Source organism: Myotis yumanensis, unplaced genomic scaffold (assembly GCF_028538775.1).
Source record: "Myotis yumanensis isolate MYYU_CA2020_CCGP unplaced genomic scaffold, mMyoYum1.0.hap1 SCAF_3, whole genome shotgun sequence".
NCBI lineage: Eukaryota > Metazoa > Chordata > Mammalia > Chiroptera > Vespertilionidae > Myotis > Myotis yumanensis.
Window position 1 is genome coordinate 214,737,702 of NW_027223754.1, and position 27,378 is coordinate 214,765,079.

At 66.9% G+C, this 27,378-nt stretch overlaps 2 protein-coding genes across 6 annotated transcripts in view; both read right to left on the bottom strand.

The window, feature by feature from the left end:
* Positions 1 to 573: 573 nt before the first annotated feature.
* On the bottom strand, positions 574 to 6,931 carry MAPK11 (mitogen-activated protein kinase 11). 2 transcript variants are annotated; one of them, XM_070408045.1, is made up of 12 exons: positions 6,773 to 6,931; positions 4,389 to 4,518; positions 4,253 to 4,311; positions 4,054 to 4,165; positions 3,763 to 3,792; positions 3,645 to 3,692; positions 3,437 to 3,551; positions 3,059 to 3,133; positions 2,754 to 2,833; positions 2,321 to 2,399; positions 2,056 to 2,229; positions 574 to 1,747 (listed from the first exon to the last, which is right to left on the bottom strand). In XM_070408045.1, the coding sequence occupies exons 1-12, from the start codon at positions 6,886 to 6,888 to the stop codon at positions 1,668 to 1,670; spliced, it is 1,098 nt and encodes a 365-aa protein (XP_070264146.1). In that variant the 5' UTR covers positions 6,889 to 6,931; the 3' UTR covers positions 574 to 1,667. The 2 variants fall into 2 exon arrangements, with proteins under 2 accessions (XP_070264146.1, XP_070264147.1); XM_070408046.1 differs by having other exon boundaries at positions 3,059 to 3,130; positions 6,773 to 6,930.
* A 5,206-nt stretch (positions 6,932 to 12,137) lies between these two features.
* Positions 12,138 to 27,378, bottom strand: part of PLXNB2 (plexin B2) — a 30,733-nt gene continuing 15,492 nt past the window's right edge. For 3 of the 4 annotated variants that reach the window (XM_070411344.1, XM_070411345.1, XM_070411347.1), the window contains 35 exons: positions 26,220 to 27,306; positions 25,670 to 25,852; positions 25,446 to 25,574; positions 24,241 to 24,341; positions 24,011 to 24,137; positions 23,506 to 23,656; positions 22,612 to 22,726; positions 22,254 to 22,368; positions 22,075 to 22,176; positions 21,534 to 21,626; positions 21,229 to 21,310; positions 20,927 to 21,087; positions 20,673 to 20,821; positions 20,383 to 20,491; positions 20,079 to 20,215; positions 19,706 to 19,876; positions 19,110 to 19,239; positions 18,773 to 19,000; positions 18,467 to 18,643; positions 18,222 to 18,361; positions 17,777 to 17,877; positions 17,460 to 17,689; positions 17,117 to 17,298; positions 16,749 to 16,815; positions 16,478 to 16,624; positions 16,004 to 16,160; positions 15,793 to 15,893; positions 15,629 to 15,713; positions 14,938 to 15,092; positions 14,649 to 14,809; positions 14,431 to 14,578; positions 13,623 to 13,687; positions 13,431 to 13,506; positions 13,096 to 13,170; positions 12,138 to 13,007 (listed from right to left, as the gene is read on the bottom strand). In XM_070411344.1, coding sequence (XP_070267445.1) covers positions 12,903 to 13,007; positions 13,096 to 13,170; positions 13,431 to 13,506; positions 13,623 to 13,687; positions 14,431 to 14,578; positions 14,649 to 14,809; positions 14,938 to 15,092; positions 15,629 to 15,713; positions 15,793 to 15,893; positions 16,004 to 16,160; positions 16,478 to 16,624; positions 16,749 to 16,815; positions 17,117 to 17,298; positions 17,460 to 17,689; positions 17,777 to 17,877; positions 18,222 to 18,361; positions 18,467 to 18,643; positions 18,773 to 19,000; positions 19,110 to 19,239; positions 19,706 to 19,876; positions 20,079 to 20,215; positions 20,383 to 20,491; positions 20,673 to 20,821; positions 20,927 to 21,087; positions 21,229 to 21,310; positions 21,534 to 21,626; positions 22,075 to 22,176; positions 22,254 to 22,368; positions 22,612 to 22,726; positions 23,506 to 23,656; positions 24,011 to 24,137; positions 24,241 to 24,341; positions 25,446 to 25,574; positions 25,670 to 25,852; positions 26,220 to 27,293 — 5,529 coding nt within the window. In that variant the 5' untranslated portion in view covers positions 27,294 to 27,306 and the 3' untranslated portion in view covers positions 12,138 to 12,902. The remainder of the gene's footprint in view (positions 13,008 to 13,095; positions 13,171 to 13,430; positions 13,507 to 13,622; positions 13,688 to 14,430; positions 14,579 to 14,648; positions 14,810 to 14,937; positions 15,093 to 15,628; positions 15,714 to 15,792; positions 15,894 to 16,003; positions 16,161 to 16,477; positions 16,625 to 16,748; positions 16,816 to 17,116; positions 17,299 to 17,459; positions 17,690 to 17,776; positions 17,878 to 18,221; positions 18,362 to 18,466; positions 18,644 to 18,772; positions 19,001 to 19,109; positions 19,240 to 19,705; positions 19,877 to 20,078; positions 20,216 to 20,382; positions 20,492 to 20,672; positions 20,822 to 20,926; positions 21,088 to 21,228; positions 21,311 to 21,533; positions 21,627 to 22,074; positions 22,177 to 22,253; positions 22,369 to 22,611; positions 22,727 to 23,505; positions 23,657 to 24,010; positions 24,138 to 24,240; positions 24,342 to 25,445; positions 25,575 to 25,669; positions 25,853 to 26,219; positions 27,307 to 27,378) is intronic. The other variant, XM_070411346.1, reaches the window with a different exon arrangement.

The following is a 27,378-nucleotide window of genomic DNA, read 5'->3' on the forward strand; positions in this document are numbered from 1 at the left end:
AGCCCTCGGGGCCTGGAGACAGTCCGTGGGGGCAGCCTGGGGCCCCTGAGCCGCAGCCGCCTGCACCCCGCGCCCTTCATGCCCTGGGCGCCTGAGGCTCCCCTGTCTCCTCCAGGAAGCCCTGAGCCGCCCCTGACTCCCGGGGTGGAGCCCAGGGGCCCAGGGGGGTTCTCATTAGGACCAGACCCCCAGGTGAGGCTCACCCGGTTCTGCTGCCATCCCTCCCCACCTCCCCCCACCCCACCCCACGCACAGGAAGCCCAGAGCCACACTGCCCAGGCCCCTGGAGGTTCAACTCCCAGGTGGTCCCCAGCCCCAAGGCCCAGAGCAAGGGCACAGAATGTCCGTCCTGGGGACACCCTGCCTGACCCCCCATTGGGGAGCAGGCCCACCTCCACCTGAGCTACAGTAGCTCCGTTGTGGCCAGAGAGTGAAGCGACCCTCTCTCCCCTTAACCAGGAAGGAAAGCTACGTCCCCCACTCCACCCGGGCCTGGGCAAGATCCCCAACTGGAACCGAACCCGGGACCCCTCAGTCCACAGGCTGACGCTCTATCCACTGAGCCACACCAGCCAGAGTGAAGAAATGTTCTTTATTGAGACACCAGGTGCAGGCACTGGACACTCAGACCTCCCTGGGTCCCACGAGGTAGGAGGCCACTGTCTGGCACCTGACGCCACCCCTAGACAGAGACTCACACCTCCACCCCATCTGGAGCGGAGGTTACGAAGTCAGCTCCATTCTGGACGGAGGGAGGGCCAGGGCCGACCCACAGGTCAGAGCACCCCAGCTCTCGGCAGCAGGGCCAGGGTCCAAGTGCACCTCGATGTGGGCCAGCTCCTTTAGGCCCCCCAGCCCCATGACCACCAGCTCCCTCAGGCTTCAGAAGTCCAAGGAGAATGCCATGGCTTCTGCTCATGTGGCTGTCCCTGGCCCACCTGAGCCCCTCGCATGGTGCAGGGCAGGATCTCAGCACCCCCTCGATGACAGCAGACGCTGGGGGAGGGAGGGGAGGCAGGCACAGCCCCCCCAACGTGGGCCTCCTGCTAGTACAGACTCTGGCCCTTGGGTGCCCATGGATTCATACACGCCTTCCCATGTAAATACAAGGAACACACATTAGGGCGCATGTGCCACACAACACAGGAAAACACGTGGCTGCAGGCCGTCTGATGTGACACTTGGTGGCTGTCCCTGCCCTGCCACCCCCCGGGGAAGACCCTGCCCAGCTCTCAGGCCTTTGGGTCTCAGCGTTTCCCAGGGTAGCCCCCCACTTCCGGGCTGAGCAGCTCAGACCACTGGTCCCAGTGCACCACCCCCAGGAGAGAGCCCACTGGGACTGAGAGCTGGAGACAGACACGCTCCCCAGGGGACCCCTCAGGCATTCAGGCCTCCACAGTAAGGTCCCAAGGGAGACCCCGCTTGCTGGGATGTGGTAAGAGGACCAAGGAAGGCCAGGACGCTCTGTCCAGGCTCCTACGCCCACGGCTTGCACACGTGCACACGTTCATGCATTCATATGTGTGCGCAGACTCCCACAGGAGCGGCATGCAGACCAGGGGTCCCAGGCCAGGGGTCCTGAGGTGGGAGGCAACCCAGGTGGGAACCCGGCAGGCTGCGGAACCGGGGTGGGCAGGCTCGGGCCCCTCCGTGAGTTCCAGAGTGGCTCACTGCTCAACGTCCAGGCTGCCTGGGGGCTGCGGTGGCCCTGGGGGCTGGAAGCTGAGGACTTCCTGGTAGGTGAGTTCTGGGGAGTGAGGCGGAAGGTGAGCCTGTGCTGCCACCAGCCCAGGCCCACCACCACCCAGGGGCAGCCTCAGCCCTCGGCCCTTCCAGAGCCTGCCCTGTGCTGCCCCCTGCTCTGCTGGATGTACCAACCCCACCTCTAACCACCCCCCTGGAGTGGGGGGGGCGTGTTGTCCCCTCCCAGACCACCCCGAGGATGAGTTGAGGCCCTCCTGCAGCAAACAGGCAGTGCCCGGCCTCCAGGGAAGGCGGCCCTCAGGCCCCTGGGCGCCACCTCCCCCCATTCCCCTCCCCCCTCCACAGGCCCACCCTTCCACTCCTCCAAGGTGCGCTCCTTTGCCTCCACGCTCTCGTCATAAGGCTCGGCCTCAGGCTCGTCCTCAGGGTCGTGGTACTGGCTGAAGTAGGCGTGGGCCAGGGCCTCAGCCGCACTGAGCCTCCGGTCGCTGTCCAGCACCAGCATCCTTCCCAGGAGGTCCACGGCTGCAGAGCGGCCAGGGAAGGAGGGGGTGGAGGTCAGCTCCGCATCCAGGGCCAGACTGGCGCCCAGCCCGGACCTAGGGCCTGTCCTCACCCAGGGGGTTGGCGCCACGGAAGATGCTCCTGAGGTCCTTCTGGGGCATGGGAGGCAGGGACTGGATGTACGTCCGGGCCTGGGGGCACATGGGAAGGGCCTGAGGGGGCGGCACCCCCCCCCCCCCCCCGTGACCTCCCTTGGCCCTTAGCCCCCTTACTCACTCACTCCAACAAGCCAGGGCAAGGCCTGCACAGACAGACCTGGGCCCGGCGCTGCACCTCCTTAATAGACCAGGGCACTGCGGTGGGCGCTGCTACTTCGCCCTTGCTGTCTCTCATGCCAGGAATGTCATCCCCGTCCACCTGCCTCCCCCTGAAGGGCCAGGCACCTGCCCTGGGCTCTATTCCACTGGGGCCCACGCTCCCCACACGGCCCTTCCCCCACAGCACCAGGGGCGGGGGCAGCAGAGGAGCCGGGGCTGGTGACTCACGTGTTCCGAGGATATCTTTGCCAGCACCTCAGGGCTGGGCGTGCCCACCACCTCCATGATGCGCTTCAGCTGGTCAATGTCTGCCTGGCTCAGGAAATGCCCACGGGCCAGGCCTGAACCCTTCTCGGGCCCCCAGACTCCAGACCCTGCTCTCCTACGACCCGGGACAGTGCGCCCAGGGGGCACGGCGTGGGGGGAGAAGAGGAAAGACTGGCCAGAAAGGGCTGAGCCCATCCCCTCAACCTTCCCCCCCAAAGGAAGGGACCCTGACGCCAGCCCTCCTCCCCCACCTGGGCCAAGGATACAGTCACTTCCCGGGAAGAGGGCCTTTCCTTGGAGCAGCTCGGCCATGATGCAACCCACAGACCAGATGTCCACTGCTGGGGGAGGCGTCTCCATCAGCCTGTCCACCCACGTCCGTCCTCTGAGAACTGGGGGACTGCCTGGACTGTGCCAGCCAGTGTCCCCACCATCCCCGAGTCCCCTCCTCCTCTAGCCAGACCCTGGCGGGGGAGGGTCAGCCCAAGACCCACCATGCTCCGCCCCTTTGAAGGTCTGTTTCCGAATGCTGGCCCCAGGCCTTGGGTCCCCAAGATGAGCTCCGATGTCCTTGGCTTTGCCCCCCCCCCCCCCCAGGCCCTGGCATGGGCTCTGCCTGGCCACCCCACAGGGGCTGACGTCACCTGTCTGGTTGTAGTGCATCCAGTTGAGCATGATCTCAGGGGCCCGGTACCAGCGCGTGGCCACGTAGCCCGTCATCTCCTCGTCCGCCTGGCGTGCCAGCCCGAAGTCCAGGATCTAGAGCAGGCACCCGGGTGGTCAGCGCCCCCCAGGAACGCCGCCTCTATGCCCTGCCGCCCCCCTACGCCCGCGCCCATCCCCAGCGCGCACCCTGAGCTCGCAGTCCTCGTTCACCGCCAGGTTGCTGGGCTTCAGGTCCTGCATGCAGGGGTAGGGTTAGCGGGCTGAGCCAGGAGGGCGGCGCGCGCGGCCCTGCAGAGCCACCTACCCGGTGGATGATCCCGGCCGAGTGGATGTACTGCGAGGGGGGAGAACGGAGGTCAGGTGCCCGCCGACCCCTCGGGCACGCCCCGCCCCGCCCCGCCCCGCCCCGCGCAGCCCGCGGGCCCCGCCCACCTCCAGCACCGCCCACCCAGGCCCCGCCCACCTCCAGCACCGCCCGCCGTCGGCCCCGCCCACATGCCCCTCCCACCTTCAGCACCGCCGGTCCCGCCCCCATTCAGCACCGCCCGCCCAGGCCCCGCCCACCTTCAGCCCCGCCCGCCCAGGCCCCGCCCACCTTCAGCCCGCGCAGCAGCTGGTACACCAGGAACTGCACGTGCTCGTCGCTCAGCGCCTGGCACTTGACGATGTTGTTGAGGTCGGCGCCCATCAGCGTGGTCACCAGGTACCTGCGCGTGGTCACCAGGTCTCAGGACCCGGCCCTGCCGCCCCCTCCCCGCCGTGCGTGCCCGCCGTGCGCGCCCCGCGCCGCTTACACTTCGCTGAAGTCCTCGATGGACGTGGCCGGAGTGAAGACGTCCAGCAGCCCGATGACCTGGCGGGAGGGGTCAGAGTGGGGGTCCGGCCCGGCCCAGCCCGCGCGGCCCGCACCCCCGCGGGCGCCCAGCTCACGTTCTCGTGCTTCAGGTGCTGGAGCAGCCGCAGCTCCCGGTAGGTCCTCCGCGCGTGGACCAGCGACTGGAAGGGGCGCGACAGCTTCTTCACCGCCACCTTCTGGCGGAGACGCGCGTCGTAGGCGGAGCTGCAGGGCGACGGAGGGGGCGGTGGCCAGGACCTTGGGGCGCGCGCCCCAGGCGGTCTGGGCCGAGGGCGGTCGGCACACAGAGGCCCCACCGCCTCTCCTCCGCGGGCCACCCCTGCTGGCCCTCCGCTGTGCTCCCACCAGGCGTTTGCCCCAGGGAACCCCTCGGGGGGCCGGCCGCCACCCAGGGTCCCCAGTGCCTCCGGCCCTGCGCCCTCCCCGAGGAGCAGCTCACCTTCCCCCAGCCCAGAGGGTCGCCTGGGAGCCCAGGGCCTCAGGACCGGCATCGTTTGCCCCCTCACCCCCAACCCAGGGCGAGGCCTGGGAGGTCTGCAGGGCCCGGATGGAAATGACACCAGGTGAGCAGCCCCCGCTGTTCACACAGCAAAGGGTCCCCCACCTGCTCCGGCCGTGAGTCCAGGAGGGCCCAGAGCCGCCTCCAGGCCTCTGAACATCCACACCATGGTGGGAACTGGCGTCATTTGCAGCAGTGAGAAGCCAGGCAGAGGGAGTGTCCAGCAGAGCTGGTGTCTGCATCCCCCTTGCCCAGCCCCAACCCACAGAGGTCAAGACCCTCCACCCCCACACCCCACCCCCACCTGCTCTTCACAGGGGACGCAACAGCCCCTGGCATCATCCTTAGGCCCAAACCTCAGCTGCGGTCCAGTCACACACACCTGCCCCCGCCTCCACCCTCCCAGGTCCTGCGGGAAGCAGGCCTCTAGCGGATGCTCCTCCCTCTCTCCTTCCCTCCCACTCCACCTCCCCTCTCTGGGATCTGGCTTCCCCAAGAGGCAGTGGAATCCTAGCCGCTCCTGCAAGACAAGGGGTCCCTGCCCCTGGGCCCAGTAGTGGTGGTGGAAGCCAGGTAGGAGCCTGGGGCACCTGTGCCCTCTCCCTAGCCCATCACCTGCAGGGGGCGGTCCAAGTCATTCCTTGGTTGGGACACAGGGGGTGACCCTGCCAGGTCGGGCAGCAGATTGTTCTGCCTGATTGTGTCTGTGTCGCCAAGTGACTGGGGATTGGCCCTGAGTAGGCAGCTTCACCAGGCGAAGGTGGGAGCCCCCGAGAGGGGCCCTCACCTGCCCGGCCACGTGGGGCTACGTGCAGCGGAGAGAGACCTGGGCTGCCCTGGGAAGCTCGGTGCTCACTGGGAACCCCAGAAGGCAACCCTGGGTGGGTGCGATTCCAGCAAGGGCTCTCTCGGACCCTGGCCTCCCCCCACCACTAACAAGAAGCCAGAGGCCTGGCCGGCTAGCATGGCCGGCCTGAGGTTCCTGCCTGCAGCCATAGGGTGAGCTCAGGGGCCACAGGGACCTCAAGCCCCTGCTCCAGGCTCCAACACTGGGTCTCAGGCCTGGCTCATTCCTAACTTCCAGCCAGAGCCTCGAGCAATGGCATTTGCGCCCACCCCCCGCCCCCAGGGTCGCTTCACCCCACCCCCAGGACCCCTGCAGTGGACAGCAGCCACCTGGCTCTGGCCTCGGTAAGGAACCCACTGGGTGCTGTGGGGGAGGGGGGGTGGCACCTATCACACCCACACCCAGTCAGCCTCACCCACACCAGGACTTCCCGCAGCCGCCTCACCCTGGGCCCTCCGGCCTCCCCACCCCCAGGGGACAGGCCTCAGCAGTGTGACCCTCTTTCCCCCTCGATTCAGTCCTCTGTCTGGGCCCCAGGGCACAGCTGCAGGGCTGTGGTCTGAGCTCTCTTGTTTGGGGCAGAAAAGGGGTGGAGTGGGGTAGAGCCCCCTAAGAATTGTGGGGGTCATGGTAGGTTAGGGCTAAGCCCCACCCGAAGTCTGAGGCCTCTTGCAGAATGGGAGGGAGCACAGGACCCCCAGGGCCACCCTAAGGGGAGGGTGTCCTCTCTCCCCAGCTAGGCTTTCCTTGTTCAAACAAAAGTACCCACGCCAGGGCGGGGCCTCTCCCAGACCCCGGGGCAGCCCAGACGCGCGTTCGGACATCTGGGGGCCGGGAGACCCGCCCTCTCGCCCGCGGTGACGCCGCAGGCTTCAGGCCCGGTGGGGGCAGTCGGGTGGCCTGGGCAGAAGGATGACCGTTCTCTCTGCCCCGAGCGGGGTCTGGGAGGAAAGTTCCTGTCAAGCCCCCCAACCCCATTCCTCCCACAGATCCTCGCAGTGCCCGGGGGCCGGGGGGTGGAGGGCGAGGTCCCACCCCGCGCCCAGAATCCGGGCGGGCAGGTATCGGGCGCGCGCAGTCCCGCCCCAGCCCCCCGCCCGCCCCGCCCCTACCAGACGGAGCCGTAGGCGCCCGAGCCCACCGGGCGCAGCCCCTGCAGCCGCTGCGGCACCTCCCACACCGTCTTGTTCAGCTCCTGCCGGTAGAAGCCGGCGCGAGGGCCGGACATGTCCTCCCGCGGCCCCCGCCGCGCCGGAGCGCCAGCCGAGCGCACGGAGCGCCGTGCGCGGGGCGGGGCCGGCGAGGGGGTTCCCGGGACGAGGCGGCTTCCTGCCCCTTCCAGGCGCGGCGGAGCAGAAACCGGCCCTCCTGTCACCCCCGAGCGGTCCGGGGAGTATGGGCTCTGCCGGGGCGGGGGGAGAGGGAGCCGGGTCCGACTTACAGCCCCTCCCGCTTCTACCTCCAGGGGTCCGCGCACCTCCCCAAATGGACGCCCACGTTCCGTCCCCGCCTGGGCGCCGCAGACCCAGGCCCAGGCCGCCGCCGCCTCTCTCAGGACTTGGCTCCCCGCACCCTTCCCGCTGGCACCTCCCCTCGCCCCACCTCCCGTCCCGCACCCCTCCCCCAGCTGCTCTCAAAATCAAAGCTGCCTGGCCCTGGGCGAGCCATCATCACATAGGAAAGACCTAATCCTAATACATCCAGACGCTGGGCTGCGTGGGGCTCCCCTGCGGTGGGCAGATGGCGCCCTGGGTCCCGGGCCAGCCAGGCCCCTCCCTGCGAGGCCGCTCTGGCCGCGGTGGCTGCCTGCCTCCTGGCAGACCTTCCTGGCTCGCCAGTCGTTGGGGGCAGCCCAGCGCCTCTTGGGGAAACCGATCCCCGGCCAGGGCCTGGGTTTTGTCAGGACCAGGGACAGCGGCCGCACCAGGGGGCCTGGGGGTGATGTACCCATAAGAAGCTCTCCCTTCGGTGGATAGAGCGTCGGCCTGCGGACTGAAGGGTCCCAGGTTCGATTCTGGTCAAGGGCACATGCCCAGGTTGGGGACTTGATCCCCAGTAGGGAGTGTGCAGAAGGCAGCCAATCAATGATTCTGTCTCATCATTGATGTTTCTATCTCTCCCTCGCCCTTCCTCTCTGAAATGAATAGAATTTTTTTTTTTTTAAAGAAGCTTTCCCCAAATGAGTCTTCTTCGGTGCCTGGTACCTTCCTTCTTTCTGAAACAACCCCTCCTTGGCTGTCACCTCTTCCGGGAAGCCCACCCTGACTTGCCTAGGTACCGAGGCGTTCCCAGGGGCTGCCAACGTTTCCTCGCGGTTTAGTTCCCACTTGCTGCTCCACCAGGTGTTCCCTGGGCCAGCAGGGCCAGCAGGGCCAGCAGGGCCAGCAGGCGGGGCGCCCGCATCTACCCAGCGCCCACTTGTGAAGATAAAGGCCTTCTAACGCCCGCCCTGGTGCAGCGGGTAGTGGCTGGGCTGCCCCTCCCGGGAAAGGGGGAAATTAGGCTCTTGGGTTGCCCAACATTCTGGTTTTATTTAAAATATTTATTGATTTCAGAGAGGAAGGGAGAGGGAGGGAGGAGAGAAACATCCATGATGAGAGAGAATCATGGACAGGCTGCCTCCTGCACGCCCCCCACTGGGGACGGAGCCGGCAACCCGGGCCTGTGCCCTGACCGGGAATCGAACCCTGATGTCCTGGTTCACAGGTCGAAGCTCACCCACTGAGCCACAGCGGCCGGGCCCAAAGTTCTGTTTTTTTCAAAACAAGTTAAAACCTGAATTTTTATGGAAATAACAGATTTTTAAATATTGACCCCCAAATGAAAATAAAGCATCTGAAGGCGGTCCCGGGCAAACGGACACACCCGCCGAGGGAATCCGACCGGGAGGCGGGCTGAGTCCGGAGCCCCCCTGGCCGCCCGCTGGGTCTCCCCGGGCCGCGCCGGGCGCCCTCCCCGAAGCTGAGGTTTTGTGCGGAGCTAATGAGGCTGCAGCTGAAGCGGGCGGGGCGGGAGCGGAGCCCGGGCTGTGGGAATCGGCCGCTCCGAGCCTGCCTTTGTCTGAGCCGCCGGGCGCGCCGGGGCTCGTTCCCATGGCGACCAGCCCCGCCCCTGCGCAGGTGTCGGGCGACCCCGTGCTCTCCCCGGGGGTGGGGGTCAGGGCTGACCGCGGGGAGCAGCCTTCCTGCCCGGCTCAGCGGGTCGCGGGAGGGGAGACCTTCCTCCGTGAGCAAACCTGCCCTCGACACACCCCCACCCCATCCCCGGGCCCGTGGACAGGCCCCGCGCTGCCTCCAGGAGGATCTGGGTTGTCACAGGGCCCGGAGTGACCGCGGAGCTGGGGGAGGAGCCCCTGGAGAGGGGACGCCAGACCGTCCTGGCTCCTAGGGCCGAGCTTGACTCAAGGAACAGACAGGTGGTGGCCATGGCGGAAGGCTGGGCAGGCTGGGGGTGGGCCTGGTCAGATTAAAAGCAAGTTTTTAGCCCCCACCCGTTTGACTCAGTGGATAGAGCATCGGCCTGCGGACTCAAGGGTCCCGGGTTCGATTCCGGTCAAGGGCATGTGCCTTGGTTGTGGGGGCATCCCCAGTGGGGGGTGTGCAGGAGGCAGCTGATCGATGTTTCTAACTCTCTATACCTCTCCCTTCCTCTGTAAACAATCAATGAAATATATATTAAAAAAACAACAAAAACCAAGTTTTTAAATTTATGTCAGAGAGGAAGGGAGGGATAGAAACATCAATGATGAGCCCTGACCGGTTTGGCTCAGTGGATAGAGCGTCGGCCTGCGGACTGAGGGGTCCCGGGTTTGATTCCAGTCAAGGCCATGTACCTTGGTTTCGGGCACATCCCCAGTAGGGGGTGTGCAGGAGGCAGCTGATCAGTGTTTCTCTCTCATCGATGTTTCTAACTCTCTATCCCTCTCCCATCCTCTCTGTAAAAAATCAATGAAATACATTTAAAAAAAGAAAAAAAGAAACATCAATGATGAGAGAGCACCATTGATTGGCTGCCTCCTGCACGCCCCCTACTGGGGATCGAGCCTGCAACCAGGGCATGTGCCCTGACCCGGAATGGAACCCTGACCTCCTGGTTCAGAGGTTGACACTCGACCACTGAGCCACACAGGCCGGGCAGATTTCAGTTTTGTCCTCAGGGAGCTCTGCTGGACATGGTCGGTGTCATCAGGCCACCAGGTCAAGGCTGCCCTGTCCAGGTGGGATGACTCAGTGGTGAGAGGTGTGGGGCGGGGGCAGCAGCCAGAAGCGGTAGGATCACAGTGTGAGGGCGGGGCTGAGAGAAGGGCCTCCTGCCCAGACCTGAGCCCTGGCCTCCCTCCGCCCTCAGTGTGAATCACTGCCATCCCTGAAGGCGGAGCCCAGCCCTTCCTTCCACGTCCACTGCCCCGTCCACTGGCCAGGTCACCCCCTTTCCAGCCCCGGCCAGTCCGGGCGCACTTCTCCAAGGTCACAATGAACTTCCTAAAATGCTCGTCAGTCTGTGGGGTTCATGCTTTTTCTTTTTTAAAAAAATGTATATTTTTTATTGATTTTACAGAGGAAGGGAGAGGGACGGAGAATTAGAAACATCCACGAGAAACGTGGGAGAGAAACATCGACCAGCTGCTGCCTCCTGCAGGCCCCCTCCTAGGGAACAAGCCTGCAACCAAGGTACATGCCCTTGATCAGAACCGAACCTGGGACCCTTCAGTCCGCAGGCCGATGCTCTATCCACTGAGCACACTGGTTAGGGCGGGGTTCATGCTCTTCATAAGTGGGGTGTAGCCTACCCCGTGGAAGGAAAGCTGGAGGTTGCCGGTGGGCCCCCTGAAAACATCGTGACCCCTGAAGGCGGGTCTGCCCACCCCGTGCATCCAACATCGTTTCTACCCTCAGCACCCCCAGAAAGGACAGGCCTGGGATCCCTCTTCTCTCTCCCAGGGGGTAGTGCTACCCCCTCTCCACTCTTCAGAGAGGTAGGGGGTGGGGCTCTCACTGACTTCCCCATCTTTTTTTGTTGCAATTCTTCACCCGAGGATATTTCTCCACTGATTTTGAGAGAGAGTGGAAGGGAGTGGGAGAGACAGAGAAGCGTCGATGTGAGAGACACATTGATTGCTTGCCTCCTGCATGCACCTCAACATGGGCTAGGGACAGAGCCTGCAACCGAGGAACATGCTCTTGACCAGAATCAAACCCTTGACCCTTCAGTCCAAGGACTGACGCTCTATCCACCGAGCCACACCAGCTGGGACGCTTTTCAGCATCTTGTCCAGGTTTCCTGACCAGCTGGTCTCTGGGAAGGGGACTCAGTGTGGGCACTGTCACTTCAGGGGTCCCTGGGCGGGGATGTCAGCTGTTAGCCTAGAACCCCTTCCTTGTGGGAGACACCCACCCTGTTCCAAGTGGCTTATGATCAAGGCCTCACCCACCAAGGCTCGTGCCCCCCCCCCCCCCCCCCGTGTGCCCCCGTGGAGGAGACACAGGCTGGGGCTGCCTGCCACCAGCAGCCCTGCTACCCGAGGATAAACCAGCAGACGGGTGGAACCCGGACGTGTGAGCGCCTGGATCCAGCCGTACCTAAAGCTTGTGGAGCCACCAAACCCCCTTCCTGCTTGCGTGGGTGATATCTGTGGAGCAGAGCCCCTTGTGTCCAGGACAGTGCGTGTCGCATCAGGGGCCTGACACGCTGATGCTGCATCTGTGTACACAGCACACGCCTGTGCCTGATGCCTGCAGGTGGCACGTCTCAGCTCTGCATCGACATGGAGACTGGGAGCAGCCCCCCCCCGCCCAGGTTCCCAGACAACCCTTTCTCCGCATCCGCCCCTGGCTCTTGGGTACAGCGTCCTTGAGCCCTGCGATGTCCCGAGTCACCCTGGGCCGTCCACGGGGCAGAGGAGCTCCCCAAACGGCCCCACAGCCTCGAGGAGGAGGACGGAGGGACCTCAATCCCAGAGCCACCCTAGTGTCCAGTGGGGTCTGCACACAGCAGGGGCTTACCAAATGGGCTCTGGGTAGACCATGCCTGGGAGGTACCCCCACCTCAGGAAGGAGGAAGCAGGTCCCTGAGAGCTCAGGGTCCAGACAGCAGGCCGCCATCACACCTGCCTTCTCCCATGCTCCTGGTGGCTCAGCCCAAGGGAGGCGGGGGAACGTCATGGCCACCGGGGCTGCCTCCTTGTACCCCTCTGGACCCTTAACCCACTCCAGGATCACCTAGGCCTGAGCTGCCCAGCCCCACTCCATGCCAGAGGCCTCACCTCCCAGCCCTTGACTACCCTCTTCTCAGGGGTAGACTCAGTGCAGCCTCTGCACACGCCCCATGGGCCTGGCCCAGAGGAACCGGGAGGTGGGGCCACCTGAGGGTGAGACCCTAGGGCTGGGGAGCAGGCTGAGCAGGACGGGGCGGGGCTGGGGCAGAAGAGCAGGGGCAGCAGCCCTGCAGCCCCACGAGGAACCCAGCCAACCAGCAGAGTGAAAAAGACAGTTGTATTTGATTTACAATGAACAAGATTTACAAAAGGGGTGGGGGTGTCCTAGCCGAGCTCCTCCTGGCCCCCCACAGACCGGGTGGAGCCTCCAGGACAGCCTGTCTGACAGGCTGAGGCCGGGACCCCGTCTGCTGGGTCCCCTCTGGCTGCCTGGGCCTCGACGTCTGACATCCAGCTTGACCTTTGAGGTGAGGCCCGGAGCGCCGAGTCCGCCCAGAGTGCTGGAGCCCCGGCCGGGCCTGGCGAGGTCAGAAGGCATCGTACCGCTTTTCTCCTCCCATCCGGGCGGGCAGACAGTCTGGGCTCGGGGCCCTGGGGGCTGCAGGCACTCAGACCCCCCAAAGAGGCCAGACCCTCACCGGGCGGCTGCTGGTGCTCAGGAAGGGGGGCTGAGGCCCGGCTGCCCCTAGCGACGTGGGGTGGCGCCGGGGGCAAAAGGCACATTTGCGAATAGCTCAGGAGACTCCACGTGGAGACAGCGCCCGATGCTGGTGCTCCGGGAGGGGCTGGTGCTGGAGGGCGCCAGGCACTATTGCTCAGGAGAAAGACGCTATGTGGCTACCTACACGGAGGTGGGGTCCCCGCCGCACCCACTCTCGCACACCCCAGGGGCGGGGGGCGCTTCCTCTGCCGGCGAGAGAGGAGGGCTGGCCCACCGCTGGCTTCCGCCTCCTTCCCCAGGGGCCGCCCAGTGCCGGCACTGGGCATCACACACCTGTGCCTCGGGTCGTGGTGCCAGAGGTCAGAGGTCAGAGGTCGGTGACCTTGTTCTCGAGGGCCGCGGCGATCTGCTGCAGGCGGTAGGCCAGCTGCATCTTCTGGGCGGCAGGGTCCTCCTCCAGGGCGTTGATGATCTGAGGGAGGCTCCGGTCAGCTCCCAGGCAGGGAGCAGGCTGCCTGCCCAGGCGCCTCCCCCGACCTGGGGCGGACGGAACCTCCTACCTCGTCGTAGTACTTCTGTGTGTACTGGTAGAGCTGGTGCAGGGCCACGAGGGTGTTCAGGGAGTCCGTGTGCGCCTGGGGGAGGGGGCGTGTGACCCAGGGGAGCAAGCACGTGGCACAGGCAGACACGAAGGGCCACAGCCTCACAGCCCTCAGACACGGGGCAGCCACACACAGACGCAGCCATGCAGGGGCGTGGCCCACACGGCTGGCTCAGAGCTGACGCCACCCCCAGCGCACGCACACCTGGTCAGTCACACATAGGTGCCAGCCCACCCGGCCTCACCCTCCGCCTCCCTCCCGAGGGCACGACACATCTCCCCTGCGCCCCTTACCCGGGAAATCTCCGCCAGGTGTGTGTTCATGTCCTGGTCGCTGACCTGCACCATCTGTCTGATCCCCTTGTAGTAACTGTAGGGGAGGGGGGGGCACAGTGGGTCCCAAAGGCTGGACCCAACGCTGCCCACCAGGGTGCTCCTCCCCCCAGAAACCCCGCCGGGTGGGGGCCGAGAGGTGGGGTCACTCACTCCTCCACCATCTTCTTGTAGGTAGAGATCTCCTTGGCGTAGAGCAGCTTGTTGCTGGGCGAGTCCTGCGGGGCCACAGCCAAGTGACGCCCAGGCCAAGGTGGGCTGGCCGGTGCCCCTGCCCTCGGGCCCCGATGGAGCCAGGCTGGCCCCGTCCAGGAAAAGCAGGGGCAGCACCCGCCCAGCCAGACCTGACCACGCTGACACTGGTTTGGGATTTGGACTCAAACTTGCTTTCTCCGCCCGTGTCAGCAAAGGGTCTGCACGGGGGTGAGGGAGGAGGGGGAGGACAGGGGTGCCAGGCCGCCACAAAGCCCATCACGCCCTGGCTAGTTTGCTCAGTGGATAGAGCACTGGCCTGTGGACCGAAGGGTCCTGGGTTCAATTCCGTTCAAGAGCACAGGCCTGGGTTGTGGGCTCCATCCCCAGTAGGGGGCGTGCAGGAGGCAGCCGATCAATGATTCTCATCACTGATGTTTCTGTCTCTCTCTCCCTCTCCCTTCTTCTCTAAAATCAATAAAAAATATATATATATTTTAAAAAGCCCATCACCAGGGGACCTCCCAGGCTCTGGCCCTGCCCCCACCCCGTTACCTGGCACCCGTCTCTCCTGAACTCCAGCTCCAAATGTGCAAATCCTCACCCACACAAACCGGGCCCACCCTGGCATGGCCACGACTCCACCCCCGTGGACACTGCCCAGACAGTGTCCCCATGGCCTCCGGGGCGAGGACCCCGTTCCCCGGCCCCTCGGAGCAGCCAGGACCCTCGGGGCGGCCAGGACCCTCGGGGCGGCCAGGACCCTCACCCGGCTCAGCTTGTGCTCCGTGCGCGTGCAGGCGTCCATGAAGGTCTGCGCGATGACGGACAGCGAGGCGTCGACCACCTCGTGGACGTGCACGTCAAAGATGAAGTGGGGGTTCTTGAGGATGTTCACCCAGAACCGGAGCGGTAAACTGCGGCAGAGCGAGGACGGGTGAGGGGCTGCTGAGGCCGGGGCGGGCGGGCGGGCGGGGCGGGGCCCACCTGTTGGTCTTCCAGATGTGGATGGTGTCCTCGTCCCTGATGTCGTGCTTCTCCGCCTGCTCGTCCAGGAAGTCGAAGAAGTACTTGACGGCGGGCGGCACGGCCAGGCCCGGCGCCAGCACGCTCTGGAAGAAGTTGTCCACGAACTGCTGCAGCGTGCCCTGCGGGTGGAGGGGACTCAGCGTTCGTGCGGCCCGTGGCCCGCCCGCCCGCCCGCCACCCCTGCCGGCTGCACGCCCGCCACCCACCACCCCTGCCGGCCGCATGCCCGCCGCCCGCCCCGCCCCACCTTGACGGACAGCAGGCGGGTCAGGTAGATCTCAGTGATGGCCTTGGTGCGCTCCTTCTCCTTCATGCTGCCGCGCTTGCTCTTGCCCTCCTCCACCTCGTCCGTGGGCCGCACCAGGTGCCACACCCGGTTCTCATCCTCCAGGAGGGCGTGGCCTGTGGGAGGGGCCAGGGATCATGCTGGGCTCGCAGACCCCAGAGGGTACCGTCAGGGGCCAGAGCAACACAGGCACGAGGCCCAGCCAGTGTGGCTCATGGTTGAGCGTCGACCTATGAACCAGGAGGTCACAGTTCGATGCCCCGTCAGGGCACGTGCCTGGGTTATGGGCTCGATCGCCAGTAGGGGGCGTGCAGGAGGCAGCCGGCCAATGATTCTCTCTCATCACTGATGTTTCTATTTCTCTCTCCCCCTCCCTTCCTGTCTGAAATCAATTAAAAAAAAAAAAAAGCCCTAGCTGGTTTGGCTCAGTGGATAGAGCGTCGGCCTGTGAACTGAAGGGTCCCAGGTTCGATTCTGGTCAAGGGCACATGCCCGGGTTTCAGGCTCCATCCCCGGTGGGGGACATGCAGGAGGCAGCCGATCAATAATTCTCTGTCATCATTGATGCTTCTATTTCTCTTTCTCCTCTCCCTTCTTTTCTGAAATCAGTTAAAAAACAACAACAAAAAACAGGCACGAGGAAGGGACTCACGCTCCCCAGGCAGGTCCTGCTGGCTGTCCTCCGGCTGCTGCGAGACCCCCACTTTGGACAGGATGAGCGTGGCTCCGTCCCGGACCTGGGAACAGGGTCATGAGGGAGGCTCGCTCCCCAGCCCCGCCCGCAGGGAAGGGGCCGCCCGGAGCCGCCGCACTCACGTTGTAGTGCATGAGCGTGTTGACGCGCTTCCACCGGCCGTCCCGCTGGGACGTCAGGTCCAGGTCAGACAGGATCTGGGCCGTGGACCCAGGGCGCCACTCTGCGGAACAACACAGCCAGCTCCGGGACCGGCCACAGACCACCCGCCCTGCAGGGCGCCTTCGCTGTCCCCCGCCGGCCCTGCCCTCCCGCCCAGGGCAGAGGGCTCACCCAGGACCACACTGTCTGCCTTGGGCCAGCGGGAGCACGGCTGCGTGCGGTACACCTGGTCGATGATCTTCTCCTTGACCTGGGAGATGGTGTCGCAGTTGAGCACCTTGACGGGGATGGCGTCCACCCCTTCGTCCTGGACGATCACGCTCACCGTCTGTGGGGAGGGGGCAGAGAGACGGGATAAAGGGCCAGCGGGCGGGTGGGAGCCCCCACCGCACCCCGGCTGGCGGCCTCGCCTCCCCTGCAGCCCTGGCCCAGCAGGACCGAGCAGAGGAACAGAGGGCTCCCTCACCCCTCCCAGCTCACAGGGGCCGGGGAGTGCGCACAGCTCACCACCAGACACCCTCGGGGTGCCCGGGCCCCACACAGGCCGACAGCAGGCCTGGGCCATGGCACCTGGAGGGTCTCCCCAGCACAGGGAGGGGGGCAGCACCCCGCTCTGGTCCTGGGATGGGCGGGACCTGGGCTCACCAGGGGCGCGTACTCCACGTCGTCCCCCAGCAGCCCCGTGTCGTTGAGGGTGTACTTGGCCTTCTTCTGCACGGCGTCCACCGGGCCCTTCTCCACCTGGTGCTTGATTGCCTTGAAGAGCTTGTAGAGAGGCTCGCCGGCGCTGTCCTGGAGCAACGCGGGTGGTCAGCCTCCGCGACCACGCTCCCCTGGAGGTGCCACCAGGGCAAGCGAGTGGGGAGCAGCACCCCTGCCCCCCTCAACCCCCCTCCGCCTGCCGCCGGGAGCCCACCTTGAGGTACTGGTACAGGCAGATAGACATCCAGTTGGACAGCATCCTCTCCACCACCGTCTCCGACCTGGGGGTGCAGACGGGCCTGGTACCCAGGGGCCCCGCAGTGCCTGCCGGCCGGCTGGCTCTTCAGGCACCCGACCCGCCTCCCACCAGCACGCCCAGGTCCAGCCTGTAGGAGCCAGTGCCCGGCCCCTTGGAGGGGGGGCATGTCACCCCGTCCTAGAGGGTGATTCTGAGGGGGAGCAGCCCAGCGACCAGCGGAGACCCACGGCTGCCAAGACCCTCCCTACTCCTCGCGCTGGCTGCCCCCAGCACACCAGGTGCCACGGCCTCGGCCCCCCCTACCCGCCCGACGCCCCACGCACCTGCGCAGCATCAGCTTGGGGTTCTTGGCCACCACGTACTGCTCCATGAGCTCCAGGAAGAGCGTGCGCATGATGTCCGTGTAGTACTCGAGCTTCCCATGCAGCGCGACCGTCAGCAGCGACGCGAAGTACACCTTGGCGCGCGCCGAGAACTCGCGCTGGTTCTCCAGGGTGTGGATGAACTGCGGGGGCGGCGGGTCAGCGCCTGCGGGTGCCCGGCCCAGCCCGCCCACCCGCCATCCTGGCTCCCCTGTCCGCCCCGCCCGCCCTGGGTCTGGCCCAGCCCGCCCACCCGCCATCCTGGCTCCCCTGTCCGCCCCGCCCGCCCCCCATGGCCGCTCACGTTGATGAGGAAGGACTTGCTGTTGAGCAGGTTGGAGAACTGGTAGAGCGCCTGCTCCACCACGGGCCGCCGCGACTCCGGGATGTCCAGCTTGCCCGTGATCATCACGTCCTTGTCGCCGTCCTTGGACGGCAGGAAGAAGACCCGGTCCGTGTAGGTCTTGTAGTCCAGCACCGGGATGCCGGCCTCGTGCACGTCGTTCGTCTGGTCCTCCATCTCGATCATCAGGTCTGGGGGGACAGCGCCGGTGACCCCTCGCCCGGCCCCGCGAGGGCGCCCCCACCCCGCCCGCCCGCCCGGCCCGCCCCGCGCCGCACCCGTGAACTCCTTCTTGCAGCGGTCGCGCACGCTCTCCTCCAGGCCCTCCAGCTGCGAGCGGATCTTCTCGTACTCGCGCTCCGCCTGCTGGCTCTTCCTCCTGCGCAAGGGAGGCTGCTGGGACCCGGCCTGGCCCGCCTCGCCGGGCAGTGGGTGTGGCCAGAGCTATAGGAGGGCGGGGCCAGGGCCGTGGGCGGGGCCTAGACTGTGGGAGTGGCCGGGCCCAGGTTGCAGGAGGGCGGGGCCAGGGCCGTGGGCGGGGCCCAAGTTGCGGAAGGGCGGGGCCCGGGCTGTGGGCGGGGCCCAGGTTGCGAGAGGGCGGGGCCCGGGCTGTGGGCGGGGCCCAGGTTGCGAGAGGGCGAGGCCCGGGCTGTGGGCGGGGCCCAGGTTGCGGGAGGGCGGGGCCCGGGCTGTGGGCGGGGCCGAGGCCGCGGGCGGGCTCACCAGTAGCAGTAGACAGACAGGGCGATGATGATGACCATCGGCACCATGACCAGCGGCAGGATGACGCTGAGCGGCACCTCGCTCACACGACTGTCATACTCCACGCGGCCCAGCACCCACTCCCGGGAGCCGAACTTCACCTGCGTGGAGGGGAGGGCTCAGCGCGGACACGCGTGGCTGAGACGAGCGCCCAGCACCCCAAGGCACAGCCTGGCGCCCCACCCGCCTGCCCTGCCCACACGTACGATGAACTCGGGCAGGTTGAGTGTGGTGTCTCGCTTCTGCCGCCGCTTCGGGGGCGGCTGCACCTCCGGGGGCTCGCAGTACAGGTCGGTCTCCGTCAGCGTCTTCATGACGCAGCGCTCCGCCCCCACGAAGGCCTCGGCCTCATGCAGCGTCATCGCCTTGTTCAGGTTGGTGCCCTGGGGGTGGGGGGCGGGGTCACCGTGGCCAGGAGGGACTCGGGGGCACCTGGACCAGCTCAGCCCGGACCCTGAGCCGCCGGCCCACCCGCGCCTGGTCGGACCCGGCCCGGCCTGCGCCGTCCTCACCTGGGCGTGGATGAGCTTGTTGACCTGCTTCTTGACGCCCCCGGTGAAGTTCTTGAAGGTGGGATCGGCCACGTACTCAAAGGCCCCGGCCTCGGTCCTGAGCAGGACACGGTGCCCGTCCATCTGAATGAGCGCCGTGAGGTTGTAGGCTTCGGGGTCCTCGGGCACGGCCGGGGACAGGAACACGACCCTGGAGTCGTTGTGGCGCGTGTACGCCGTGCCCACGATCTGCAGGCCGAGGGCTGTCTGTCAGGCCACAGGGCACAGGCCCCCTCCCTCCCCAGCCAGCCCCCGGGTCCAGCGTGGGCTCCGAGCCCCGGCCGGCAGCAGGACTGACCGTGTGTGGCTGCAGGGGTCCGGCCTCCCGCCGGCGCCGCCAGGGCTGCAGAGGCTCCGCGATGACCACCATGGAGAAGTTCTGGATCAGGCCGAAGCCCTGCCCGGTCACGTTGATGCTGCGGCCGCCACTGGGGGTGGGGGGTGCCTGAGTGGGCACAGCTGGGCAAGGGAGGTACCCAGCCAGCTCCAGAGCAGGCGCCCTGTGAAGCCGGACCCCCACCCCCATGCTGGCCATGTGGTGGGCTTAGGGAAGGCGGGGTTGAAATCCCCGGCCCCAAACTGGTTTTGGGGGCACACGCAGGTCCCCGTAAGCCCGTGCCTGCTGTATGTTGGGGTGTGCTCAGAGCACTGTGCCTGTGAGTCCCGCCATCCTTGAGCTCTGGGCTAGGGGGCTCTGGGGCCCGCCTGTCAGGCTTTCTAGGAGGGAGTGGATCTAGGGGTGCAGTGGGGCTTCTACGGAAGCTTCCTCCTGCCACCCAGACCAGCCCTCCCGCATCCTCACCAGGCAGTGGGCGTAGGGGACTTGGGAAGTAGCTGGGGGTGGGGGGTGGCAGGGGGAGCCCTGGTGGGCGGTGGGCAGGGCAGAGGACACACCTGGCGAAGCTTCGCAGGGGCTCGAAGGCCCGCAGCACGGGGTTCTCGCGGTAGGTGAAGGTGATCCCGGAGCTGGGCACCAGTGAGCCCCCGTAGTAGATCTCCAAGGACAGCTGCCCCGGGGCTGCCTGGGGGCCCGTGACACACTGGAGCTGTGCCCCAAACTGCGTCCTGCAGGTGAACGTCGCTAGTGTCAACCCCACCCTGAGACCAACCCCACCCTGAGACCAACTCCAGCCCTGGGCAAGGGGCCAGGGGGCCAGGGGGCAAGGGCCTAGGGGTCAGGCCCAAGGCACCGCTCCCTCCAGGACACAGGCAGGGTCCCCAGGGCCAGGGCGGACCAGAGCTCGGGGGGCCCGCAGGCGACACCCACACATTGCAAGGGACGCCACCAATGGTCACGCGCACGTCTTCCTTAGAGCCCGTGTCCAAGTTGGTGCCGTTGATGGTCAGCGTGGTGCCGCCTGCCTGCGGCCCCTCCCTCGGCTCCACGCTGAGGGGCTGGGGCTCCTAGGAGAGAGGCGGGTGCGTTCAGGTCGGGGCTGAGCGGCAGCCCGCCCCACCCCTCAATCGAGACTGTCGTCGAAGGGGCGCAGCCCCCAACCGTCCAGGAGTCAGCAGCAGTGGCCAGACCCGCCCGGTCCGTCCCGACCTGGTCAGGGGAGCCAGGCACTCACCTGGTAGGTGAACTGGACGTGGGGTGGAGAGTGGCCACGCTTCCCGTTGATGTCCACCTCCACGCCGCCTGTGAAGGGCGCCTCCGTGGCCTCGATGGCACACACGATCCTGGGGGCCAACAGGCAGGGTGGGGTCGCTCTCAAGGCTCACCCCAGGCCCTGCCTGACTGGCACGTCAGGTGGGGAGTCCTGGGCACCCACACCCCGTGTCCCTCTTCTGCATCTGCCCCGGCCCCCGTGGTGGGGGCTGACCTGGCCCATGGAGCCCAGGCCACCGGCTGTCCACTCACCTGGTGGACACGGAGTACCGTTCCGGCTCAAAGGTGCAAATCTTGCCGGCCACGGTGACGCTCTTGACGTCGTCCGCCCTGACCCCCAAATTCGACCCGAGGATCGTGACGCGGATGCCGCCGCCCAGGGGGCCTGTCTCCGGCTGGATCTGAAATGGGCAGCGCGTGTTGGGCAGGCTGGGCGAGGCGCGGGGCGGGCTCAGGGGGGGGGTCCCTCCCCTCCCACCGGGGGCCCTCGCCCTAGGGGGACCCACCTCGGTGATGACGGGCGCCGGGCACTCCGAGGTGGCGTTGCTGCAGAGGGCCTCGTACACACACCTGCCCTGCCCGCCGCACCACACGCACTTGTAGGCGGGGTCGGCGGCCAGGCACAGGCTGCAGTCGCTGCGGCCGAAGGAGCAGTTATAGAGGGTCACTGCGGAGGGAGCAGCCAGCTATCAGCAGGGCCACCCGCCCCGTCCCTGCCCCGCCAGGCCCCCTCCCCACCCAGCCCACAGGCCTGCCCCTCGTCGGGGCCCCAGCCCAGCCGCCCACCAGACCCCCAGGCCCCGCCCACCTTGGAGCTTGCTGTCAATGTATTTGCCGTAGGACTTGACGTACAGGTGCAGGGGCAGCGTTTCGTTCTCGTCGTGGGACAGCTGGAGGAACACGCAGGGACACACTGCACTCTGACCCCCGCCCCAGCCCCAGAGGGTGACCACTGTGCCTACAAAGGCCCATGGGGTCCCCTCAAGCGGAGGGGCAGCAGTGGAGGGGCTGGGGTCTGAGAGACAGTGAGCACGCTGCCGGGCCCACAACCCTGCCTCCTCCCCCCCGGAGGCAGTGAGGGCCCCACTGGCCCGCCCGCCCTGGGGGCTGTACCTTCGGGGTCCGAAAGTGGAAGGTTCCCGGCTCCCGCGTGTTCACCGGCACCTCGAACTTGGGGAGGTCACTGCCCACGTGCAGGGAGGAGACCTGCAAGGCCCGCGGTCAGGACCCTGCACCCGCCAGCCCTCCCCGCCTCCCCGACTCCCCACGCTCCCAGGCCAGGGCTCTGTCCGAGCCCCACACCTCCTGGGCCAGCGGGGGTCCTCCCGTTCCAGCCGACCACTCGGCCAGTCCTGGACCCCTGCCCCCCGGCCCAAGCCTGAGCAAATCGCCCTGCTCCCTCGCTAAGTGGCAGCCCCTGCCCAGCCCCTAGACAGACCCGCCTGCCTCCTTCTGTCCCCAACACCGTTCGCTGAGCAGCTACCTCCTGTGGGAGCCCAAGCCAGAGGCCTGCAGGAGAGGAGGCCCGGTGCCCCTTCCCGTCAGCAGGACGGCTCTGAGCTGGCCCCACGGACACGCCAGCCACCAGGGCCGCTGGACACAGGCCTCTCTGCTTGGTCAGCCTGCTCCCCAGGGCAGTGCCTCACAAGCCCACCTTCACTGTGTCCAGGTTCTCGCCCTGGAAGGTCACATCTGTCTCGTAGTTCATGGGGATGACCAGCGGGCTGGGGTCCAGGAACTGGGGGCAGCTGTCCTCCTGCAGAGTAAGGCCAGTCAGGGCCACGTGGCCTGGGATGAGCAGCCACACCCCCACCAGGGCCCACGGCCCCTCACCATGTGAGCGGGCACCACGCCGTCCTCAGGGCTGGGCGAGGGCGAGGCCTCCCGGCACTCGTGGTAGCGCATGTGCCACTGGCAGGTCCAGCGGTTGCTGGCACAGGAGATACACCTGGGAGAGAGGTTGGCGAGGGTGTGGGCCCCGCAGCGGGGGGAGGGGGTGGAGCCAGGGGCGGGGCTGGAGGACCCGGAGCGGGAGGAGGTGGAGGGGGTGGAGCCAGGGGCGGGGCTGGAGGACCCGGAGCGGGGGGAGGGGGTGGAGCCAGGGGCGGGGCTGGAGGACCCGGAGCGGGGGGAGGGGTGGAGCCAGGGGCGGGGCTGGAGGACCCGGAGGGGGGCGCGGGGTGACGCTCACGGCAGATTCTTCTCCAGTTTCATGGCCTCGCTGCAGTCGTAGAAGGGGTACTGGTGGGAGGTGAGGAAGACATCGCTGTGCATGAACCTGAGCTGGATCTCCACGGCCACATGGTCTGCAGATGGCAGACGGGGAAGGCGTCAGGCGGGGCCGCAGAGCACAGGGCAGAGGGGGGACAGGACACCTGGCCCGGGCCTCTGCCGGCCGGGTTCTTGCACCGTCACAGGTCCCAACAGGCCATCGAGCACAGACAGCCCAGTGTGGGGAGCCCTGGCGTGGGGGGCCTGGCAGGGCGTCCCCTGATGCGCACTCAGCCTCGGCGCGCCCGGCGCCGCCCTCAGATCTCGGCTCGAGTGTCGGCTCCCAGGGCTCCGTGCAGCCAGGCCCCGGTCCCTGAGGGCTCCTGGGTGTCTGGGGCAGTGCGCCTGCCAGGCCCCTGCACGTCACCGTGTGGTCCCACCGAGCCAGCCAGCTGCCCTCCGCTGGCCCTGAATGCTCAGGGGACAAAGGCTTGGCACCTGCCCTGGCCCACTTTCACAGCCCGGCCCCTGGGGACAGCCCCACCCGTGTCAAGCTGCACGGGGTGGGGGAGGGGTTCTGCGCAGATGCCAGCACCCGGGGCCCGGCACCAGGTGGCGCGGAGACGGGACAGAAGTGCTTGGAAGGGCCCAGGAGCTCCCCTTGCTCACGGCACGGAGCACAGCCGGCAAGGCTCTGGTGCCCAGAACCCCAACCGCCCCAGCCTCTGCCCTGCTGCACCCTGGCAGGGGCCACCTGTCCCCTCCCTCCACCTCAGCCCACACCCCTGGGACCGGGTCACAGGAAGGACCCCACTGTGTAGAGGGAGGGAGGGAGGGAGGGAGGAGGGCCTGGGGCCTGGCGTTTGGGCCTCACCCTGGCCCGACGGCGTGCTGGGGATGTTGCTCGGGGAGTTGCACACCACGGCGTCCCCCTCCATGCGAGCAGGGTGTGCCGGAGAGTCCCCGAAGAGGCACAGCAGCTTGTCCTCGCCCAGGGCCGGGAGTGGGCTGACGGTCAGCTGCACCTGGGGGAGGCCAGGCAGCTCACATGGACCCCTCTGCCCAGCCTTGGGGGTGGGGGACCAGCCTTGGGTGCGGGGGACCAGCCTTGGGTGCGGGGGGATCAGCCTTGGGTTTCGGGGGCCCAGGACTGGACTCTCAGTGAGGAGACCCCCACCCAGAGCACCTGTCCTGTGATTCATTCCCCTGCACGTGCACAGAAGACACAGGAACCTGACTCGCCACCCCCCACCGCCTGGGACACAGGAGCCACCAGACCACAGGGGCCGGGGCTGCCCCCCTCAGACTCAGCCCCAAGGCCCAGGCGGGATCGAGATGCTGTGAAATCTCCTTCCCTGGTCCCCCCGCCGGCCACGCACCTCCCCCTGGGCCCGCCGGCTCATGTTCTGGGGCTGGGCCCCCGTGATGGTCACACAGGACTCCTCGCGGCTCCACAGCCAGTGTCCGCTCTCCTCGGCCCGTGGGCACTCAGCCCTCCTGCTGCATCTGCAGAGACGGGGCAGCCTCAGCCCTGGCACTTGTCAGCCCCCGGGTGGGACTGCCGCCCCGGGCTCCAGGGTGAGCCGAGACCCGGGCCCCAGGGACTCACCGCCCCTTGACGATGCACCAGCCACAGTAGGGGTCCCGGGAGCCGAGGCACTGTTTGCAGTTGAGGTAGCTCGAGCACTCCTGCACAGGAAGCCGGAACGCCTGGGGGCAGCGGGGCGGTGAGCAGGATGCGGCCACCAGGACCCCCTCAGACCCGAGTTTCCTGGGGCCACTAGCTGGGTCCCACCTGTATCTCTGAGCCTTAAAAAGACTCAGATGCCACCTGGCTGGCCTGGGTCGGTGGTTGAGCATCGACCTATGAACCAGGAGGTCACGGTTGGATTCCCGGTCAGGGCACGTGCCCGGGTTGCGAGCTCCATCCCCAGTAGGGGACGTGCAGGAGGCGGCCAATCAGTGATTCTCATCATTGATGTTTCTCTATCTCTCTCCCTCTCCCTTCCTCTCTGAAATCAATAAAAATACATTTAGCCCTGGACAGTTTGGCTCAGTGGATAGAGCGTCAGCCTGCGGACTGAAGGGTCCCAGGTTTGATTCCGGCCAAGGGCATGTACCTGGGTTGCGGGCACATCCCCAGTAGGGAGTGTGCAGGAGGCAGCTGATCGATGTTTCTCTCTCATCGATGTTTCTAACTCTCTTTCCCGCTCCCTTTCTCTCTGTAAAAAATCAATAAAATATATATTTTAAAAAAAAAAGTCTCAGATGCCAACTCAAGGCCGGCCAACATGGGCTCCAGGCAGCGGAGAGGTACACGGGCTCTGTGAGGCCCTGGCCCTGTGTCTGCACCCGCCCAGGACCCACGGTGCATGGTCCCAGGAAACCATGGGTCCAGGGTCCTGCCTCCCCGGTGCCGGCCCAGGCCCCTTGACCCCACCCCCTGGGAGAGGCCCTTGGATGCCCCAGGGCTCCAGAGGCCGGCTCGAGGGGCTCCTACGCCAGCCCCCTGATAAGGCAGGGCCTGTGCTGTCCCCTCGCTGCCCAAGCTCACGGAGCTGCACAGGGAGGGCCCCTTTGTGCCCGTCCACCCCGGGGGAAGCCCCTCAGAGCAGTCCCAGGCCTCCCTTCAGGAAGGGTCCGTGACAGGACCAGAGACAGGACATGCGGGAGCAGAGCTGCAGACAGGGAAGGCGCTGGAGACGGGGACAGAGACGCTGCCAGGAGCCCGAGGAGGAGAGGGCGGCCCCTCCCGGTCCTCGCCTGCACCCTCCAGGCCTGGGACAGCGCTCCCCGGGGCCTCCGCAGGCCTACCTTGTCCTGGGTCATGGCGTACAAACTGGCCTGGTCGGCGGACAGCACCAGGTCCTGCTTGACCCTCTTGTTGATCTCCACCAGGATGGAGCCGTACTCCACGGAGCTGCCGTCGGGGGCCAGGTACGCCTGCGGGAGCAGGCAGGTGCGTGAGGGCGCTGTTCCCTGGGAGACGGCCCTCCAGCCCCGCCCTGCCCCCGCCCTGCCCCTGCCCCTGCCTTCACCTTGAGGACCTGGCCGTCGGAGGTGCCCAGGAAGGCAATGGTGTGGCCGTTCTCGGTGGCCACGGTCACGGCCGTCAGGTTCAGGCCTCCACGCTGCAGCACGGCTGTGGCGACGAGCCCCTTGCGGCTGCCCAGGGGGTAGGGCAGGTGCTCCGAGCCGCACAGGAAGCTCTCGCCGGCACCCTGCGGACGACGGCGTCAAGTGGGTCCAGACACCCCCGACCCGAGGAGGCCTCTCCCCGCGGGGGCCCCCCAGCACTCGGTGGCCCCACACACGTCCCGAGAACAAGGACCGTGCAGGCGGGGACCCCAACTGCGTGCTCACTGCCGGACAGTGCACGGGCCTGGCCCTGACGGTGCCACCACACCTGTGCGGGCACACCCGCCACCTGCTGCAGAGACAGCACACGTGTGTGCACTCTCACGGCCCCCTCCCAAGCAGGTGAGGGCTTGGACACGCCAGCCAGCACATGGCGGCAGCACACAGGCCCACGTGGACGCCTGGGGCTCGAGCCCGGGGGGCACCTGCGGAGGCCACGTCCGTACGTACCAGGCCCTGGCCGCCACACTGGATCTCGCCGTGGAAGGGCTTGTAGAAGTCGTCCGGGCTGCTCTTCGGGTCGCCCATGTAGCAGGCGTTGCGGATGTCCTTTATCTTCTCGTGGATCTCGTCCAGCGGGAACAGGCAGAGGCCGGCCCGGGGCCCCCCGCCGGCCCGGTCCTCCCTGGTGAAGACGGTGTAGAGCACCTTGCCGGCGCCCGAGGTGGCGGCGGAGGCGGCCAGGCAGGTGCTGAAGGGGGTGGGCGGGTCCCCGGGGTCCAGGCACTGCAGCTCCATCTCCAGGTAGGAGTAGTAGTAGGGGTCCTGCTTGCACATGCGGGCCAGCAGCGTGCGGCTGCGCAGCGGGTGCTTGTCCTGCTGGTTGAAGACGAAGAAGACGTACAGGCTGTCCTCGAAGGCCGCCACGAACTCCTGCGTGTTGGTGGACAGGTAGCCGGCCTTGTAGGTGGCGTGGTCCGTGTAGGCCTCGAAGGCCTCCCTGCCCGCCACGCGGTCCAGCAGCCGGGTGCTCACGATGACGCCGTTGTCGTAAGGGCCGTTGCCTTTGCCCACGAACAGCATGCGCTGCTCGCCGCCCGGGTCGGTGGCGCTCACCAGCCCCACGGTGGCCACGCTCTCGTCGTTGCTGGCCACGAAGGACCGCTCGCCGCTGCTGTCCTCGTAGAAGAGGCGCGTGGAGATGTTGCTGAGGGCGCGCAGGGCGCAGATGCCCTTGAAGAGGCTGCCGCACTCCACCAGGCGCTGGCCCGGCGGGTCCAGCAGCAGCAGCTGGTTGACGTTGTCGGTGGGCACGGCCTCATGGCACTGGCTGATCTCGATGGGCGGCGTGCACTTCTTGTTGTCCAGGGCCGGGCCCGTGTCCACCTTCTGCTCCAGCTGCAGGTCGGCGCTCAGCTGGTAGAGCGCGTTCACCGCCCCCACGTACACCACGCCCGATGCCTCGTCCACCACCAGGTGGTTCAGCTCCGTCTTGCTTTGGAAGGAGTCCAGCTTCCGGGGCCGCAGCCCCGAGCCCGTGCCCAGCAGGCCCAGGAGGGTCAGGGCCCAGAGCTGCAGAGCCATCGCCCCCGGGCCCCTGTGAGAAGAGAGGAGGGTCAGGGCGGCCCCAGAGGGTAGCCGGGAGGTCACGGTTCGGTTCCCAGTCGGG

Coding starts and splice junctions, on each gene's coding strand:
- MAPK11 (XM_070408045.1), bottom strand. CDS start 6,888: ATGTCCGGCCCTCGCGCCGGCTTCTACCGGCAGGAGCTGAACAAGACG. Junction 3,793..4,053: donor AGCTGCTGCGCGGGCTGAAG/GTGGGCGGGGCC, acceptor CCCCCCTCGCAG/TACATCCACTCGGCCGGGAT. Junction 1,748..2,055: donor CACCTTGGAGGAGTGGAAGG/GTGGGCCTGTGG, acceptor CTCACTCCCCAG/AACTCACCTACCAGGAAGTC.